General features: G+C 45.1%; 1 protein-coding gene across 1 annotated transcript in view; it reads left to right on the forward strand.

Annotated features, from left to right (window-relative positions):
- The first annotated feature begins 2,809 nt into the window (after positions 1–2,809).
- The window catches only part of DSTYK (dual serine/threonine and tyrosine protein kinase), a 51,397-nt gene continuing 35,129 nt past the window's right edge, over positions 2,810–19,077 (forward strand). The window contains exon 1 of the mRNA XM_041721906.1: positions 2,810–3,283. Within this exon, the coding sequence (XP_041577840.1) occupies positions 2,998–3,283 (286 nt within the window). The 5' untranslated portion in view covers positions 2,810–2,997. The remainder of the gene's footprint in view (positions 3,284–19,077) is intronic.

Raw genomic sequence — 19,077 nt, forward strand, 5'->3', positions numbered from 1 at the left:
ATAGAGGACTTGTTAAATAAAACATACCAATCCACGTGGTAGCATATTATACAGTTAAAAAGAATGAGGCAGATCTTTATGCTCTGGTATGAAAGAGTCTGTAAGGCAGAATAGAGTAAGTAAAGTATGCGCTATCATCTCCATTTAAAGATACATATCTATTTCTGCAACAGGGTTACCTCCTGGGAGGGGAACTAGGTGACTGGGAGACAGGAAGTAGAAGACTTAGTTTTTCCCTTGTATAACCTTTGTAGCACGTGCATTTTATACTACAGCTTTATATTACTACTTTTATTATTTTTAAAAAAGATTTAATTTACTTATTCGTGAGAGACACAGAGAGAGGCAGAGACACAGGCAGAGGGAGAAGCAGGCTCCATGCAGGGAGCCGGATGTGGGACTCGATTCCTGAACCTCAGGATCATGCCCTGAGCCGAAAGCAGAGCTTAACTGCTGAGCCATCCAGGTGTCCCTATATCACTTTTTTTAAAAGATTTTATTTATTTATTCATGAGACAGAGAGAGAGAGAGAGAGAGAGAGAGGCAGAGACACAGAGGGAGAAGCAGGCTCCATGCAGGGAGCTCCACATGGGACTCGATCCCTGGTCTCCAGGATCAGGACCTGGACTAAAGTTGGCGCTAAACCGCTGAGCCACCCAGGCTGCCCCCCTATATCACTTTTTAAAAAAATAAAATACTAGCAAATGGTTTTTTAAAGAATGAGCAGGAGCGCCTGGTTGGCTCAGTGAATTGAGTGTCTGACTCTTTCTCAGCTCAGGTCTGAATCTCCTGAGTTCTGGCCCCACGTGGGGCTCTGTGCTGGGCAAGGAGCCTACTTAAAAAATAATAATAAATAAAAGAATGAGCTCCATGGCCTTTATCTGACCTAATGCTCTCTTGATGACATCCACCTTTCCAAATGTTACTTCTTCAAGATGGATCTTAATTCCCAAATCCCTTTCTGGACAGCTCCAGCTCAAGTACTCCCTCACCTGATCTCCTTTGTTAGAAATGATTGTGTGCGGTAAAATTGTCACACACTAATTTGCTACCATATTGCTGCTGCTTTTCTTTTCTTTTGTAAGATTTTAGAGAGAGAGAGAGAGAAAACACAAGTGGGAAGGGCAGAGGGGCAGGGAGAGAGAGAATCTCAAGCAGACTCTGTGGAGTGCAGAGCCGGATGTGGGGCTAAATTCCAGGACCCTAAGATCATGACCGGAGTCGAAACCAAGAGTTGGATGCTCAACCGACTATGCCACCTAGGTGCCCCTGCTGCTTCTTTTATTTATTTATTTTTATTTAATTATGATAGTCAGAGAGAGAGAGAGAGAGAGAGGCAGAGACACAGGCAGAGGGAGAGGGAGAAGCAGGCTCCATGCACCGGGAGCCTGATGTGGGATTCGATCCCGGGTCTCCAGGATTGCGCCCTGGGCCAAAGGCAGGCGCCAAACCGCTGCGCCACCCAGGGATCCCGCTGCTTCTTTTAAATACAACCATCTTGTATTAAACTTTCCATCTTATATTTTTGTTTGTGTTTTACTGAGCCTTTAAGGGGTTGCATGGGGGGTCTTACAAAATGAGGAGTGGCCAGTGGAGAATATGTGAGCCAGTAAAAGGGAGAGAGTACATGAGAAAGAGTTTGAGGCTCCCCTCCTGACATATAGTCTTTCACAGGCACACACTGAGCAGAGATTCTTGTGAATCAGGGACCCCTTTTATAAACTCCTGCAAGTCCTTGTTAAATATAAAGCCTTCACATTTCACATTGAATTCACCCAATTATCATGACATCACTTTGCTAAAAGCACTTGCATTCAAGGGGTGAGAGGTTGGGAAACAGAAGCAAACATTTTGAAGCAAGACTCACAAAATTTTAGATCCAAAAGGGCTTGAAGATCAACTAGTCCAGACCCTTACTTCCTATGTCCAAGACAAGACATTGGAGGAATTCAGGCTCAAACTCCATGTCTCTTCTTGAATTCAGTTGCAGGACACAATCCAGCCTGTTGGAGCAGAGGTCTGGCCCGGATGAAAGATGAAAGATGTCTTTCCATAGCAAGAAAGACAGGAGGGAAGAGGAGCAAGCAGGAGGCGAAAAAGAGGTGATTATTTTGTCTCCTCCATAATTGTGTCCAGGCTCCGTGGCAGTCTGTGTCAATAAAATTCTCTATTAGCAGAAGCCAAGTTAAGATAATCAGAACTGGTGTGGAAAGCTGAAAACCTCAACTTCCCCTAACCCAGCCCAGTCTGTTGACTTCCAGAAACCAAAGAACTTCAGGTTCGAGCTCTTTAACGACCCTTTCACATCCCCCCTTTTCCACACCTGGAGAAGGAATGTCAAGAAAAAAAAAAAAAAAAAAAGAGGACGCAATACAAACGGGGGCGGCTTCCCTATGTCTAGGGCATTTTCAGCAGATTCCCCAGTATCTCCTGTATCCGGAAAGTGAGACCCATTTAACCATAGAGATACTACTGGCCTCGGACTTGTTTCCTTCCTTTTCTTTGCTATTGAAATCTTTGCTGTGATTTCAGTAAGACACCTCACTTCTGCGGACGCCGGATCCCGCAGCCTCCTCTCTTTCTCTCTAGTCTCTGTGCAGGGCGCGGGAACGCGTTTTAAAGTAGAGAGAGGACGAGCAGCAGAGCGGGTGAGGTTCCAAGGGGAAACGGCCCCAGCCTCCGTCTCCCGCTTTCGGAGCCGGCCCCGCGCAGACTACAAGTCCCAGGAGACCCCGCAGGGGACGGCGCGCTCTAGTGATCCTTCCGTCACTCTCCGGGGGAGCGGAGACAAAGGTTCCGTTGGCGGCGCACTGCGGGTTGGTTTGTTTTCAACCGCGGTGACGGAGGTTAGACGCCCGGCAGACTGCAGGCGGGGGCGTCGGAGCGTCGGGAGGCGGATTCGTCCTCCCCGAGCACTCGGGGGGGGCGGGGGCGGGCAGGAGGGCAGCGGGGCCGGCGGGCCGGGGACCCAGCCGCGCGCACGGAGCCGGCCGCGAGATGGAGGGCGACGCGCTGCCGCGGAGGAGCGAGCGCGTGTCGGGTCCCGGCCCCGGCGGCGGCGGCGGAACGATCCGCGAGCTGTGCCGGGGCTTCGGCCGCTACCGCCGCTACCTGGGCCGCCTGCGACAGAACCTGCGCGAAACCCAGAAGTTCTTCCGCGACATCAAGTGCTCGCACAGCCACGGCTGTCCCTCCCCCCCCCCGGGCGGCGGCGGCGGCGGCGGCGGCGGCGGGCCCGAGCGCGGCCCTGCCGGCGACGTCGCCGAGACCGGGCTGCAGGCGGGTAAGGAGGGCAGCGGCGGCGGGGACGGGCCGGAGGCCGGCGGGGGGCCAGGCCGCGCCCCTGTCCCCGCAGAACGAGCCGCGAAGGGACACGGAGCGGGAGCGGGAGCGGGGCGGCGCGGCCGTGGGCGGGCATCCCTGGGGCGGGGGCGGGGGCGGGGGCGGGCGAGGGGCGCCCGGGGTCAGACGGCGGTGCCCAGGGCTCCTCCCGGGGAGCAGCGGGAGGCCCTGGGGGGGGGGCGTTGGGGTCGCCCCCCGCCTGGGGACGGAGGAGTGGACGGACGCGGGCAGGGCGGCGGGCAGGGCGGCCGAGCCCGAGGAGGCCGGGGAACCCGCGTGGGGGACCCCGTGCGATGCTGTTGCACCTACCGCCAAGTAGGAACGTAGCCCAGATGGGGCTGGGGTCGCTGAGGCGCATCTCTGGACGCCAGGGAGTTGCCCGAGCGGTTGCTTGTGCTTCTGCTGAAAAAGTTAGGGAACATACAGTAGGGGAGATTTTTGGGCTGTTATTTATTTATTTATTTTGGTGCTGAGACTTCTTGCCTTGAATCTCTCTGGGATGTGCTGGAGTCTTTAAAGCACCTAAAGTTTTTTTAAAAATTTATTTATTTATTTATGATAGAGAGAGAGAGGGGCAGAGATACAGGCAGAGGGAGAAGCAGGCTCCATGCACCGGGAGCCTGACGTGGGATTCGATCCCGGGTCTCCAGGATCGCGCCCTGGGCCAAAGGCAGGCGCTAAACCGCTGCGCCGCCCAGGGATCCCTCTAAAGCACTTAAAATCGTGCAGGGACTTTGATCTTTCCTAATGTCTTGCTGCTGCTTCAACTGCTATTGGCGGGGGAACCCGAGGGTTTGTTAAGTACTGCGTCTAATTAGGAAATAACTTAGATTGGAAGGGAGAGGGGACTGGCATCCCATGTAGACAGGTGCCCTGGGGCCTACATAGCAAACAGGTCAGTGGGTTTAATTTAGTGATTCTCAAACGTAAGTGTGCACTAAAATGAAATTAGCATTAAAAATGTCTTTTAGCTCTTACAGATAGAGTAGGTTTTGTGGGTGGATCCTGAGAATCTACACATAAAATGCTGCTGGGGATTCTCTTGCAAGTGGTCTGCAAACACACTCTGGGAAACAAATTTAGATGCTAATAGCACATTTGAACGTGAAGCTCAGAACAGAATGAATTGTTGAACTGTTCCAAGTTTCATGTTGGGTCCTGTGTTTCCAAAGTTGCATGTTTGATATCCTAAATTTGTCCGAGACACCAGAAATGGTGATAAACATAAGATAGTAAGATTCTGATATTATCTTAAATTACATTATCCCATTTAGTTGGCTTGGGTATAATAAACATGGGAAGAAAGGCCTGATAGCTTTTGTGGAGTTGTGGTTTTGACATCATATGCGCAGAGATTTGCTGCTCTGAAAATGGAACTATGGAGGCTGTCAGAGAACTGGCAAGAAGGGCTAATGTTTTCAGAGATGATCCTCAGAATGTGTACTTTCACCCTCCCCCTTAGCAAAGCTTTCCAGCAGCTTCCCTGCTCCCAAGTTTTTCTTATAACTTACCTGAAAGAGTCTTTTATTGCTGTTACTTTATAACAACTATTTGTTTTAGAATCACTACTGAAAAAAAAACAAAAACAAAAACAGAGAGATGGAGGTTATCAAGGCACCTGGACACGCTCTTGTTTTTATTCCTTAAAAGCCAAGTTAAGAAACACAAAGGTACCCTTTGTATTTTGCCTCATTGGCTTTTCTAGTTGACTGCATCATGAACTAATCTTTGCATATTGTATTTAACTAACTCTTTTCACCCTCTGGAGCCTGTCCATCTGAAATAAAAACTAGGGTAGAGTGCAGATGACTGGACTAGGAACAATTTGATTTTTTTCCATAAAATGCTTCCATTCCTTTCAGTATGGAGAGTTTTGTCTTTGGAGGTGAAAATGAGCATTAGGGAAAATTAGTGAGGTGTCACTTACTGTGTATATTTTGGGAATGCCATGTTTCCAGTTGTTTAGGTAACTGTTAGAAAGTGGAAGCCACTGCTTAACTGACAACTAGCTCTTGTTTTACCATTTTACAGGCTGTATGTGCAAAGTCAAGTTCACTCAGAGCCTGTCTCAACTTTCTTTTGTGAATGTTTATTTCTGAATAAGAACTCTAAGAGAACGCTCAAAATTTTTTTTAAATTCCCTTTATCTAAATAATAATAATAATAATAATAATAATAATAATAATAATTCCCTTTATCTATTTCACCCCAACCCCCCCCCCCCCACCTGCCTCCTCTCTGGCAAACACTAGTTCTGTTTTGTCTCTTTTTCTTTTGTTTCTTCAATTCCACACGAGTGAAAGGAACAGTCAATTCCTAACCTAACAAACCTCTAGAAAGTTGTGTGTTTTTTAAAAAAAGATTTTATTTTTTTAAGAGAGAGAGACAGAGATAGTGAAAGACAACATGAGCAGAGAGGAGAGGGAGAAACAGGCTCCTGGTTGAGCAGGGAGCCAGAAGATAAGACATGAACGAACATACAGCACTCGGGATCCCAGAACCCTGGGACCATGACCTGAGCCAAAAGCAGATGCTTAACCAACGGAACCACCGAAGTGTCTCTAGAAAGTTTTAATCGTCATGTCAGAGTGGAAGTGTGCTTCTAGTTTGGATGTAGTGTATTTGAGCAACTGAAAATCATTAACTCCAAATGTTTATTATTTTACTTTTAGCCACAAAGGAGATGGGAAGGGCCCCCAAATAATGTTTTCTTCTTAATTTTGACAGTTTCGTGTTGGAGGCAGTTTAGAGAGTATATAATGTATATGATGTTTTAGGAGCTAAAAAGTAGATTTGTAATCAAACTCTTAAAATAAGAGCAGCCTGGCCTGTACAAAGCAGAATGAATTACAAATGAAATTTCTTTAATTCCATTCCTCCTCTGCTGCTCAAATCATTGGCCTTTTCGCTAGTTTAACTACAGGGTATGAGAGCCCCTTTATCTGTTAATTTTCCTTTCAGAAGTAATGAGATAAAGGCTTTGAAAACTTCTTTGAAAAAAGGCAGAATGGAGTGCTACAAAGTAGCAAAGGGAAAAGTATTTTTCTTGTTTTGTGATCCAACAGATCCTTAATTGTTGCAAGGCATCATAAACATTTGAAATGAAGACATTGGAATGATCAAATGTGTCTAGTTGGAATGCTCTCTGCTGTGCTGCATTCCTTCCATCCTGTTTCCACTCCTTAGTAACTAGATGACCTTGGGCACATCACAACTGTGCTGTGCCAGTTTCCTCATCTGGAACCCGGGATTATAACAGTAGTCTTGCCCCTAGGGTTGTTGGGAGTTGATATACTTTAATGTGTGTGCTTTAGTGTAATGCCTGCTACCGCGCTGTGTAACTATTATAGGTAGGTCGTGTAATTCCATAGTTATTCAGTAAACATTTAAGTATCTGGTATAGGGAACAGAGAGTCAAAAAAGACATTGGCCTTTGGTTAGTGGGAATCGGTCTTTCCCTTCTATACTTTTCTCCTAGGAAAGCAAAAAGAATTACAATTATCATCATTCCAGTGCACGAATTAGTTGTTTCTGTTGGAGAAGGGATCCAAAGGACTAGGAAGACCTGAAGTCAGTCCTCTAGAAAGGTCCAGTCTAACTGCAGCCCTATATGTAGGCAGCACCTAAAGCGGAAAAATGGCAGAGAGCTAAGTAAGGTACGGTAGGTTATAGGCATTTCATGGGAGTTACAGTTCTTAGGTTTTTATAGCCCTTTGCCTTTGGTTAGTGAACAGATTTGTGTCTCTAACGTTCTTTACCCTCTCTTTTTCACACCTAGTATAAACTGGCTGCCAGAATTTAAAAGAAGAGGAAAAGCACTAGTGCAGCTATTGGAAGTAGACATTTTTCTTGGACTCCTTAGATGGAAATCGGAATAGGGAGTTAAGTGGCAGAGTGGCATCTGGGGAAGAGACAGAAAATTGGGAGAGCGGAGATTATTTACAGCCTGGTTTCATGTGGCTGCCTTCTTTGGGGGCTCTGTGGTGGGAAGTCGGTGTGCAGGGTGAAACAGCAGGAGCCTGCAACCAGCGTGCTCTCCAGTAGTTCATCCTGGTCTGTTCTTGCCCTTCAATATAATCTCTGCAGAGATGGTGCTATAACTGGTTCTTATGTATTATTTTTATTATCTCAAGCATATTGAAAACTTTTGCTTTCTCTCTCAATTTTCTTCATGTATGGAAGCAACAATAGTGGTCAAAAAGCGAGCACAAGCTTTGGAATCAAACCTGGGTTTCCTGTTGTAGTTTAGCCTCTTATTCACTGTGTGACTTGGGCAAGTTGCTCAATCTAGTTGAGCCTTGGATTTCTCCTATGTGAAATGGTAGTGATATGACATGCTGTATATTGTTTGATTCCATCTGTGTGAAATACCCAGAATAGGCAAGTTCATAAAGATAGAAGGCATGTTAGTGATTGCCAGCAGATGAGGAGAGAGGAAAATGCGGAGTGACTGCTAATGGGTGTGGGATTTCTTTTCGGAGAATAAAAATGTTCCGGAACTAGATTGTGGTGATGGGTGCACCACTTTGTGAATATGCTAAAAAAGACTGAATTACACACTTTAAAAGGGTGAATTGTATCTAAATACATACATACTTACATAAAATGAGAGTGCTAATGTCTATCTCCCAAAGTTGTTGTGACTTTTAGGGATGATCTACTTTAAGCACTTAACGCAGCCATGTAGTGAGTGCTCAGTATATGCAGCTGTTTGTGTGTATGTATGTAGTTTGGTGAGCACTAGATTAGGAGGTTGGAGCATGTTGGGTTGGTGGAAGAATAAGGGGATCAGAAAGAGGGAATGTGGGACAGAACAGCTTTGAGCTGGAGCCAGATTCAGTCCCACGTCTCTAAACTCCCCATCTAGTCCTGCTTTTGTGACTCCTTCCTTGTTCATTTCTGACCTGGCCATGAGAATATAAAATGCACCCTGGCAGTGAAGAGATTTTGTTACGAATGAGTCGTAGCCCAGGCTCCGTAGCTTGCCATGGAGCCGTAATTGACTTCAGTGGGAGACATTATCTGATTGAATTGAGTATAATGTGACACCACCTACCCTAGCCTCCTATTCCAATTTCCAGTCCCTGACATTTAAGGCACCCGGCCCCTCTTTGCAGATTTTGCTACCTCCCCTTCCCTGCTAAGAGTCTGGGAGGAAGTGGCCTCCCCCAAACACAGTGGCTCTTTGCACCTTTCCCCTTTATAGCCTCTCCCTTCCTTTTTTTTATTTTTTTTTTATTTTTATTTTTTTATTTATTTATGATAGTCACACAGAGAGAGTGAGAGAGGCAGAGACACAGGCAGAGGGAGAAGCAGGCTCCATGCACTGGGAGCCTGATATGGGATTCGATCCCGGGTCTCCAGGATCGCGCCCTGGGCCAAAGGCAGGCACCGCTGCGCCACCCAGGGATCCCCAGCCTCTCCCTTCCTAATCATCCCTTCTAGGGATAATCTGTTTCCGTGGCCCAGGGCAGCCCACTATGAAAAGGCTTGGATAATTCTGCATGCCTTTAAAAGAAAAGACTCAGAAGCCTGGGTGGCTCAGCAGCTGCCTTCGCCCCCGGGCCTGAGGAAAAAAAATAGGAAAGAAAAGACATAATTACCTTTAAGATTTGCCATATATGAAAAAAAAAAAAAAAAGATTTGCCATATATGGGCGGCCCCGGGTGGCTCATCGGTTGTGCCACCTTCAGCCCAGGGCCTGATCCTGGAATCCCAGGATCGAGTCCCACGTCGGGCTCCATGCATGGAGCCTGCTTCTCCCTCTGCCTGTGTCTCTGCCTCTCTCTGTATCTCGTTAATAAATAAATAAAATCTTTAAAAAAAAAAAGATTTGCCATATGTGTAGTTTAGTTTGAAATGTCATCACTGGTTTCTTTCTTTCTTTTTTTTTTTATGATAGTCACAGAGAGAGAGAGAGAGAGAGGCAGAGACATAAGGCAGAGGGAGAAGCAGGCTCCATGCACCGGGAGCCCGACGTGGGATTCGATTCCGGGTCTCCAAGATTGTGCCCTGGGCCAAAGGCAGGCGCTAAACCGCTGCGCCACCCAGGGATCCCCATCACTGATTTCAATACATAGTTTTTCAGCCTTCAAGTGGTTTTAAGGAAAGCATGGATTTTTTTTAAAAGATTTTATTTATTTATTCATGAGAGGCAGAGAGAGAGAGAAAGAAAGAGAGAGGCAGAGACACAGGCAGAGGGAGAAGCAGGCTCCCTGCTGGAAACCTGACGTGGGACCAGATCCCTGGTCTCCAGGATCACACCCTGGGCTGAAGGCAGTGCTAAACCGCTGAGCCACCCGGGCTGCCCAAAAGCATGGATTTAAACAAAAATCCACTCTGGTCTTTAAATTTTGTTTTGCTTTGTCCACTTTCCAACACCTCCTTTTATTTCTGTATGCTTCTGTTCTCCATCTCACTTCCTACATAAAATGTACTTCTCAAAAACAGTCTCTTGAAAATAAAACCTCAAAAAATATGCCATCAAGGTAAAGGGAAATACAAATTTCACCTTGAACCTTTTGTTCAATTCCTGTAGGTTCTGTATGTTGTTTCATTTGTATGAATGCAATGCATATATTTGTTTTATCCTGCCTACTAGATTGTGAACCCCTAAGAGTAAAGACTCTTTTATTCATCTTTGTATCCCCTGCAATGCCTGCCTACATAGAGCTTTATATTTAGTAGGTAAATAAATACCTGTTAAATTATTTCCATTGCTGGTAGATATTGGGGTGATGTTTTTTTCCACTTCAGAAGGACATTTCCTCCCCATATAAGATAGGGATTTTTGTAGATTTACCTGCCTTTTACTAGCTGGACCTCTAAAAAAGAACAGTGATGCATTTGAGAGATGACTGATTAGGCTGGGTTGCATTCTGTGCAGATACCCAAATGATTTTCATGCCCCAAAGAATAAGTTACATGTGATCCCAGTGTGCCAGAGCTTCTCTGTGATATGGGAAGTTAAATCCTTAATATTCATTCACTCAACAGATCTTTATTAATGCCTAATTCAGTACTGGGTCCAGGATACACAGTGGTGAACCACTGTCCTACTAACTGATAATATTTCAAGTTGATGTTACGGAGGGAAGGATTAGTGTTTTGTCATGTTCCCCCTAGAGGATTTTTTTTACAAATTGATTATTTACTTAACTATTAGCTGTCTTTGAGGGCATGAGATAGGCATATGGGAAGTTGTCAGATGAAATGACATTGACAGGAAAAGGAATTGAGTACTAACTTTCTGACAGAGTTCAGGAAAATTAGCCCCCATCCGTCTTTGATGGAGTAATTGTAATTGCCTTGTTTGTATGGCTCAAAAGCAGAAAGCATTCACGAAGGTTAGAGCGGCTTCCATCTTCATATCTTTTCTCAGAGCTTACTCAGAGGGAAGCTGGCATGAAGAACATGAGTGTGTGGGTATGTATGGTTTTCTTCCTAACAGTGTTAAGACCTAAGGTGAGTTTGCTTCTTACGTTTTGTAAGAAAATAGTTCACCTCTAGGGACGAAGGGTTTTGCTTCCTACACCATGCAGGGAGTCTGGTGGTGGTGTATCTAGCAAGGGTGGAGAGGGTGAGTCCACGTGGGAGATGCAGGTTTTCTTTCTTGGCTCTCCAAAAGGTCTGCCTGGAGTCCCTCATAGGACTTAGTCCAGTCTAAGTCTAGGCTACTCCTTGCTTGAAAACAGATTCAGTTATTTCCCAGAGGAGGATCGTGGAATTTAATACCTGAACAGAGAACAGCTGAAGCCGTGGTGGAGATCCGTGCCCCTTGCTTAGAGCCATCAGCCAGCCTCTCTGAGAAAGTCCCCTTAGAAGTGCTACTCCTCCAAAGCCTAAACCAGAACTCTCTAAAAGAAAGTTGATCAGAGCATGGAGACTCCTTATTATCGCCTGTGGGCCCCTGGTTGGAGTGCCCATCACGTGCAGTGCCTTTCTGTGTCTTCTTTAGGGGTTGGCCGTATTCCCCAGCCTTGTGCCATGCTGCTGTGGGAACCTTTTGACCACAATTCTCTTTGGAGTTGGGCTTTGTAATGTGCTTCCGTTCCCTGGGGTGGTGTTCTCTGGGCAGGAAGATGGGAAGTAGGACTTGAGGATTGTTTTGCTTTTCACTTGTCTAACTAATAATGCCTCAAAACTATCCCAAAGAATGATGATAGGTTATGTTTTCATAAAAGCTTTTGATTAAAAACACATACACAAAACTCAACACTTGTTTTTTAAAAATGCTTTTATCCCATTCTTTATTTAGATGTAAAAAAAACCCAGACAAACCCAAGTCCAACTTTAGCTTCATCAGATTAAGAACTCTAGTGCCTTATTTATGCTGGACATATTTTATGGTGTTTTTACCCTTTCCAGTTGATGTGATAGGGAGAGAATTACATTTCCCAGGAATTTTTTTTTTTTTTAATCAAGCCAAACTTTCCAAAGCAAAGACTAAGGGCCTGTCATAAATGCAGCTAGATTCAAGACTGATTTGAATAAAAGCTCACAGGCACCTGGGTGGCTCAGTGGTTGAGCCATCTGCCTTCGGCTCAGGTCATAATCCTGGGGTCCTGGGATCAAGTCCTGCATTGGGCTCCCCTTGGGGAACTCTGCTTCTCCCCCTGCCTATGTCTCTGCCTCTCTCCTTGTCTCTCATGAATGAATAAATAAAATATTTTTTAAAATATTTTTAAAAATGAATAAAAGCTCACTATTTAAATTAGAGGGACAGTGTCTGAGCCAATATGGAGTGTATTTTTTAATATATTCTGTACAACATACTGTAGCCTTAACTTTTTAAAGATTAATTTATTTGGAAAAAAAAAGATTAATTTATTTGAGAGAGAGAATCCTCAGCAGGCTCCCCCACTGAGGCACAGAGCCTGAAGGGACTGGATCCTAGGACTCTTGAGATCATGACCGAGCAGAAACTGAGAGTAGGAGGTTCAACTGGTTGAGTCACCCAGGCCCCCCACCCAACCTTTTTAAAAGTTTTATTTACTTAGAGAGCCAGGGGGAGGGGCAGGGGGGAAAGGAAGAGAGAATCTCTAGCAGACTCCCTGCTGAGAATGAAGCCCTATGGGAGGGCTCAATCCCATGACCCTGAGATCATGACCTGACCCAAAACCAAGAGCCAGGTGTGCAACCTCTTGAGCGACCCAGGCAGCCCTAGCCTTAACTTATAATATTATGGAGATATATAGGTGCAGGGGGGAATGTAGAGGGGAAACAGCCAGTAGGAGAAAAGTAATTTACTCTTTGGGCATATGAGACCCCACTGGGGGAACCTGTTTCAGTTTCTCCTGAGGGAGTGATTGGCTTGTTCTGCTGCCTCTTATTCCATGGAAAGAAATGGAAGAGTTCTGCTACCTCAACTTGGAAACATGTTTTCCTTTCCATCCTTGGAAACTATAGGATACAAGTAGTTAGATAGTAAGGAGGCTTGTCCTTCAGAAGAGGTGGAGATATGTTTCCTACTGCTGAGTGATCAGAAGGGACCTCTGCAAGCAGTGTGAAGTCATGCTGCTTCTGGTGGTTTCTTGTTCAATGAACTGGATGGTTATAGGTAACTTTTAGCATTGGAGCTAAGAGTTCGTCTGTACCGCTTAGCCCTTGAAGATTGTAACATCCCTGGAGGTGTTAAGCTTGATCACTGGTCGTGTTAGTGTCCTCTAGGTCTCTCCACCTTAAAGTCACTTTTTTTTTTTTTCCCTTTGCAGTTGATTAGTCTTTTGTGGGAGGTGTTCTAAGATTTCACTAAGAATCCTGTTCCTGAAAACAACTCCTTCCACTAGACCTTAGCACCCATTGACAACTCCCACTTGGCTTAGTGAGGTTTTCTTATCCATTGTCCCTTCTGTATTTCTTAATTGGTATTCTGTGGTAAGGAAGGGTTTTCCTTTTCCCTTTTTTGTTTTTAAAGATTTTATTTATCTATTTATTTGAAAAAGCACACAAGTGGTGGGGGGAGGGGCAGAGGGAGAGGGAGAAGCAGACTCTCGGTTGAGCAGGGAGCCTGATGGATGCATGGGTTGATCCCAGAACCCTGAGATCATGACCTGAATTGAAGCAGATGCTTTACCAACTGAGCAACCCAGGTGCCTACCCCCACCCTTTCCTTTTTTGCTTAGCAGTTTATACCAGTGTGGACTTGCGAATTTTTTTCAGTGAATTATAATCCCTTGCTATCATTTAAGAGAATGTTTATGCCTAATTGTCCCTGATTTGGTCAGTGAGCCCCACTCTGAGCTGGTTCCTGTGTCCTTTTGACCCATTCCCATCATGGAATCATTCGTAATGGTTACTAGGTATCAGAGGCTACTTACCAAATGACAGACGCTAAGTAAGCCCTCTGTGAAGCTTGGGGTTGGCTTCCTTAGAGGAGCTGCTTCCATCTCTGCATCCCATAAGCTACAGCTGCCCGCTGCCTTTCTGTTCCCTCTGTAGCTGAGTTTTGCCCAGAAGGGAACTTGTCAGCAGGCTGCTGAGTGTGAGCTCTTCATTTCAGGGCTACCATGGTATATAAGCTTCTGGGGGCGGTGGCCATCTCTCTCTTCCAGATTCCAGGACAATCTACTTCTTAAAAACTCTTAGAGACCTTTACATGGCCTCCAGGTAGGAAAACTTACTGACATTTCTCCCAGCTTGACTTTTCAGCTTTCACCAAGAGCTTAGGCTACTTGAGAACATCTCAATCTCTAACCTCCAAAAACCATTCCCTTCTACCACAATGTCCTTGTACTGCTTGGATCTGAGGATCCTGAAAACCAGACTATTTGGGTATGTTTTCCTTAAATTCTCCTGGGCTCCTAATGTCTCCTCCGTAATTCAGAATCTTGTAAATTGGGCTGACGGTCAGAGCTTGCTTGGGAATGATAAATAAATGTTTTGTGGCAGAGTCCGTTCTCGCAGCTCCCGGGATTTTTGTAGCTCAGTACTTTGAAGCTTGTAGTAGAATTGATGGTAGTAGAAAAATTGTATGACATTCATTTCTCAATTTAGGAGTTTGTCCTTTTCTTTACTCTTGGCACATGTAGTTCGTAAGAAATAAAAATGTCTCACTGCTTATTTGTGGAAATGCATATTTGTGTCACTGATTACTTGAGCGAATTATTAAATTCTCCCATAAAACCCTGTATATGTTACTCCCTTTCCGAGAGGACTACAAGTTCACTGTTAAAAGCAAGGTAAACAAACTGGACCCAGTGGAGGGAAATCTTCAGGTGCCAGGAACAAGGCTGGCAGAAGTAACTATTGGGACCCGAACTGCCTGTGAGTGGTCATAGTATGAGAAGACCAAGGTAGAGTCCCATTCACCTACTCCATGTCAGGCCTTCCCTGCCTTGGCCATGGATTGCACCCACCCTGGCCCTCACCTCTCCAGTGTGTATTAGTGATGGGAATGGAAAACAGGCAAGGAGCATGCATTGACATGGATCCATTGCCATTACTCCAAAACCAACTTATTTTATTTAAAGATTTTATTTATTCATGAGAGACACACAGAGAGAGGCAGAGACACAGGCAGAGGGAGAAGCAGGCTCCATGCAGGAAGCCCAATGTGGGACTTGATCCTGGAACTCCAGGATCACGCTCTGAGCTGAAGGCAGACATTCAACCACTGAGCCACCCACTCCAAAAACAATTTAAATAAACAATTTAAATAAATAAAAATAAACAATTTAAGTAAAGTACCTATCCTAATGGGTCACTAGAGACATCAAAAGGTCATTAGCATTTCTTCCCTCCAGTTCTTCCTGTTTATAATAGTCTTAACCTCAAATGCAAAGGATAAAGAGAAGCATGAAAAATTTCTCTGAAAATATATTTTTATTTTTATTTTTTTAGAGATTTACTATTATTTTAGGGATAGCTGGGTGGCTCAGTGGTTGAGCATCTGCCTTCGGCTCAGGGAGTGATCCTGGAGTTCCAGGATCGAGTCCCACATCAGGCTCCTTGCATGGAGCCTGCTTCTCCCTCTGCCTGTGTCTCTGCCTGTCTCTGTGTGTCTCTCATGGATAAATAAATAAAATCTTAAAAAAAAAATAAAGATTTACTATTATTTTAGAGCAAGTATACAGTGATGGGAGGGGCAAAGGGAGCCTGAGAGGGGGAATCTCAAGCAGACCCTGTGTTGAGTGTGGAGCCCAAAATGTGGCTTGATCCCATGACCCTGAGATCATGACCTAAGCTGAAATCAAGAATTGATGCTCAACTGACCAAACCACCCAGGTGCCCCACCCCCCTCCTTTTTTTTTTTTTTTTTTTTTTTTTTTTTTAGAAAAGGGACTCTAGAGATCTTAGGCAGAATAACAACTTTGTTTAAAAATGTGCACCAGCTAGTGTGCTTTATTTATTCCTCGTGATTTTAAGAGCTTTTTTTTTTTTTTTTTTGAGATTTTATTTATTTATTTATGAGAGACACACAGAGAGAGGAGGCAGAAACACAGGCAGAGGGAGAAGCAGTCTTTCCGTGGGGAGCCTGATGCTGGACTCAATCCCAGGACCTTAGGATCGTGTCCTGAGCCGAAGGCAGCCGCTCAACCACTGAGCCACCCAGTGCCCTTGAGAGGGTCTGTATGAAACTTGACCATTTTCATAGAGACTGCCAGCCTGCTTTATTTATTTATTTATTTATTTATTTTAAAGGTTTCATATACTTGTTTGAGAGAGAGATAGCAGAGCAAGAGAGAATGCGAGGGAAGGACAGGGGGAGAGGAAGAGGCAGACTCCCTGCCCAGCTCAATCCCAGGACCCCAAGATTACAGCCCAGGCAGAAGACATATACTTAACCAACTGAGCCACCCAGGCACCTCTATCAGTCTGCTTTAGATTGGGTTCCTGGGGCACCTGGGTGGCAGTACACACTCTCAAATAAATAAATCTCAAAAATAAAAAAATAAATTGGTGTCCTGCAATCACCAAATTATATTTGTTTCCTAATTAGGAAAAATGTGGTAGTGAGTGTAGGGGAGGAAAAGTTTCTCTGTCTTTCTGGAGTCTCCAGCCGGGCCTAAGAATTAAACTGATGTAAGAGGGTACACAAGAGAAAGGCATACATGTTTTATTACGTTTTACATGTACATGGAGTCCCCACAAGAGATGAAGAATGAAGACTCAAAGAAGCAGAGCTGAACATTTACATAATGAATTTTATTTTAGATTTTATTTTTTTTAGATTTTGTATATTTATTCATCAGAGACACAGAGACACAGAGAGAGGCAAAGACACAGGCAGAGCGAGAAGCAGGCTACCTGCAGGGAGCCCCATGTGGGACTCCCCCACACCTCTTCCCCACTCGCCAGTTTACTGGGTCATCTTTTCTTTCAGGAAAGCCCATAAGATTGTGCATTTAATGCAACACACGGGGCTTTAATCAATTGCTCACTTGACTGGTGACAGCTTAAGAAGTTCAGGCCCCTGGGAGTCCGTATGTGGTTCTCTTTCTGGAGAGGGGATTCAGGAGTCACCAGCTTCCACTGGCCTGAGCACAGGCAGTTAAGAACCCACCAGAACTTCTCCGCCTTCCAGGAGAAGGCCTGAAGTGTAGATCCTTCAACCCAGCAAAGCCCAAGGCAGCTGCACCTGATCCTGGCTTTCCTGTCCCCTTCTTCCCATCCTACTGCCTGGATGTACCCTCTGGCTGCTGCTATTGGGCTGGAGAGATCTAGGGTCAGAGCCACAGTCGATCTGCTCCGCTGTTGGGGAAAGACCATGCGAGACACGCAGTCCAGCAAGGCAAAGAGTGTCAGGGCAGTCAGCTTCCCGGCAGGAGGGGTTAAAAAAAAAAAAGAAAAAAAAAAAAAAGGACCCAAGGATCCTTGGGTCTCAGGACCCAAGGATCACACCCTGAGCCAGAGGCAGATGCTCAACCACCCAGGGGCCCCTGCAAACTGAATTGGACAAAGAGAAGTAAATTATGAAAATGTGACAAGACACAGTGGGTTGGGCTAGGGCAGTTAGTGGTGGAAAAGTAACTAGGAAGATAAGGGTTAGTTTAACAAGACTTATTTGTTCTGATTTTTCTTGGCCTCGACTCCAGGTCTCTGTAGATAAGAATGTTGCTTTCCTTCTAGTGTAGGGAGTTCATCATCCGATGGGGGTTTTATCTCCTGCTTTCAGGAAGAAAAAGGGGAAGTCAGAGGGCTCTTCTTACAATGCTGTGTGTCAAGTGAGCCTTTGGGTCACCCTTCATGGCCACTGTTGACCACCATGTATTTTTATTTTTAAAATATTTTATTTATTTATTCATGAGAGACGCAGAGAGAGAGGCAGAGGCAGAGGGAGAAGCAGGCTCCACGCAGGGAGCCCAATGTGGGACTTGATGCCAGGTCTCCGGGATCACGCCCTGGGCTGAAGGCAGTGCTAAACCGCTGAGCCATCCGCGCTGCCCGACCAACACGTATTGAGCTGGCCCCTGACACCTAGGTCCAGCGCTTATACCGTCCTGTGCTCCAGTCTCTTATCTGCCTTGATAAATGAGAAACATGGGCTCTGTTTCGTTTTGTTTTTTAAACTACTGGCTCCTCATCTGTAAATGGGGATAATAATAGTCCTTGTCTGGTAGAATTGCATTAAATGAGATGAGGCAAATAGAGACTGTTACTTAGAAATGACTTAGTAAATGTTACTGGGGGGAGGGGAGTACGTTTTCCTTTGCCCTTCTTGGTTCTTGGCCAAGACACCCCTGTGATAAAAAGACACATTCACAGGAGAAAAACAAGTTTAATAATGTGTATACCTCCTGTATGCCTGTTTTTCCTCCAGGAGAAATTCCAAAAAGACCCTATGCCACCACCTTAAACATTTCCAGCTAAAGACAAAGATATTGGGGCTGGGCGGGGGTCAGTTATGGGAGGTTACCAGGAGGAACACTGTGAAAAGGGTAAACGTTATGAGTTAAGATAAGGGTCTCTAGAGATTTAGACTCATCTTTCTCTTCCTGGTACAGAAAGGGAGACACTCTTGCAATGGAGAGTCCTCAGTTTACTACTGTAAGTGTAAAAGGGTAACTTGTGCTCAGTTTTCAGAGTTTCATCTGTGTCTGCTGTTCGTTTAAAAACAACCAGCTTAAAATGATGTGCCAAAGAGACTTATCTTGGGGTGGTATATATTGCTCCCCTTTGTGATTAAAAAGAAATAAAACGGGTTGCTGCTATAGTTGATTTTCTCCTCCCCCTTCTAGTTAGAAACCTCTGTTTAGAAGTAACCCTGATCAAAATGATCTGTATTTAAGAAGCATCAAGGAAAAAAAAAAAGAGCCTTGGCTTGCACGTTAGACAACTTGAGTTGAATTTTCCTGCAGCTAGAGCTGGCAGGGTTAATGTGCTCCAGCTGAGAAGCCCTGCTGGTCCCTTCTGGCAGCCCCAGATGCAGATGCTGTTATATTAATTACAAAAGAAAACCCGATTAACTCAGAAGTCCTTAAACTATCTGTGAGGCAGCTGCTCCAGCTCTGAAGCAGGTTTTCTTCCTCCCTCCTACTGTCAGGCCAGAGTTTGGAATTTCTTCTTTATAGAGCTGCTGAAACTGCACTTCTCCGTAGGTCCTCAGAGCCCCTGGTTAGTTCAGTCAACTTTTTGATCTGTTGTTATAGTAGTCCAGGGAGAGCTAGCATGATTAAATTCACAGATAATTTAAGATAAAAACAACCAGCCCAACCATCCGTCCCCCTCAATGGTTTTTCTTGCACCAGTTAAAACCTGATGGCGTCCTGGAATTTTAGAACTGGAAAGGATGTT

The sequence above is a fragment of the Vulpes lagopus genome, chromosome 11 (assembly GCF_018345385.1).
Source record: "Vulpes lagopus strain Blue_001 chromosome 11, ASM1834538v1, whole genome shotgun sequence".
NCBI classification, from domain to species: Eukaryota; Metazoa; Chordata; class Mammalia; order Carnivora; family Canidae; genus Vulpes; species Vulpes lagopus.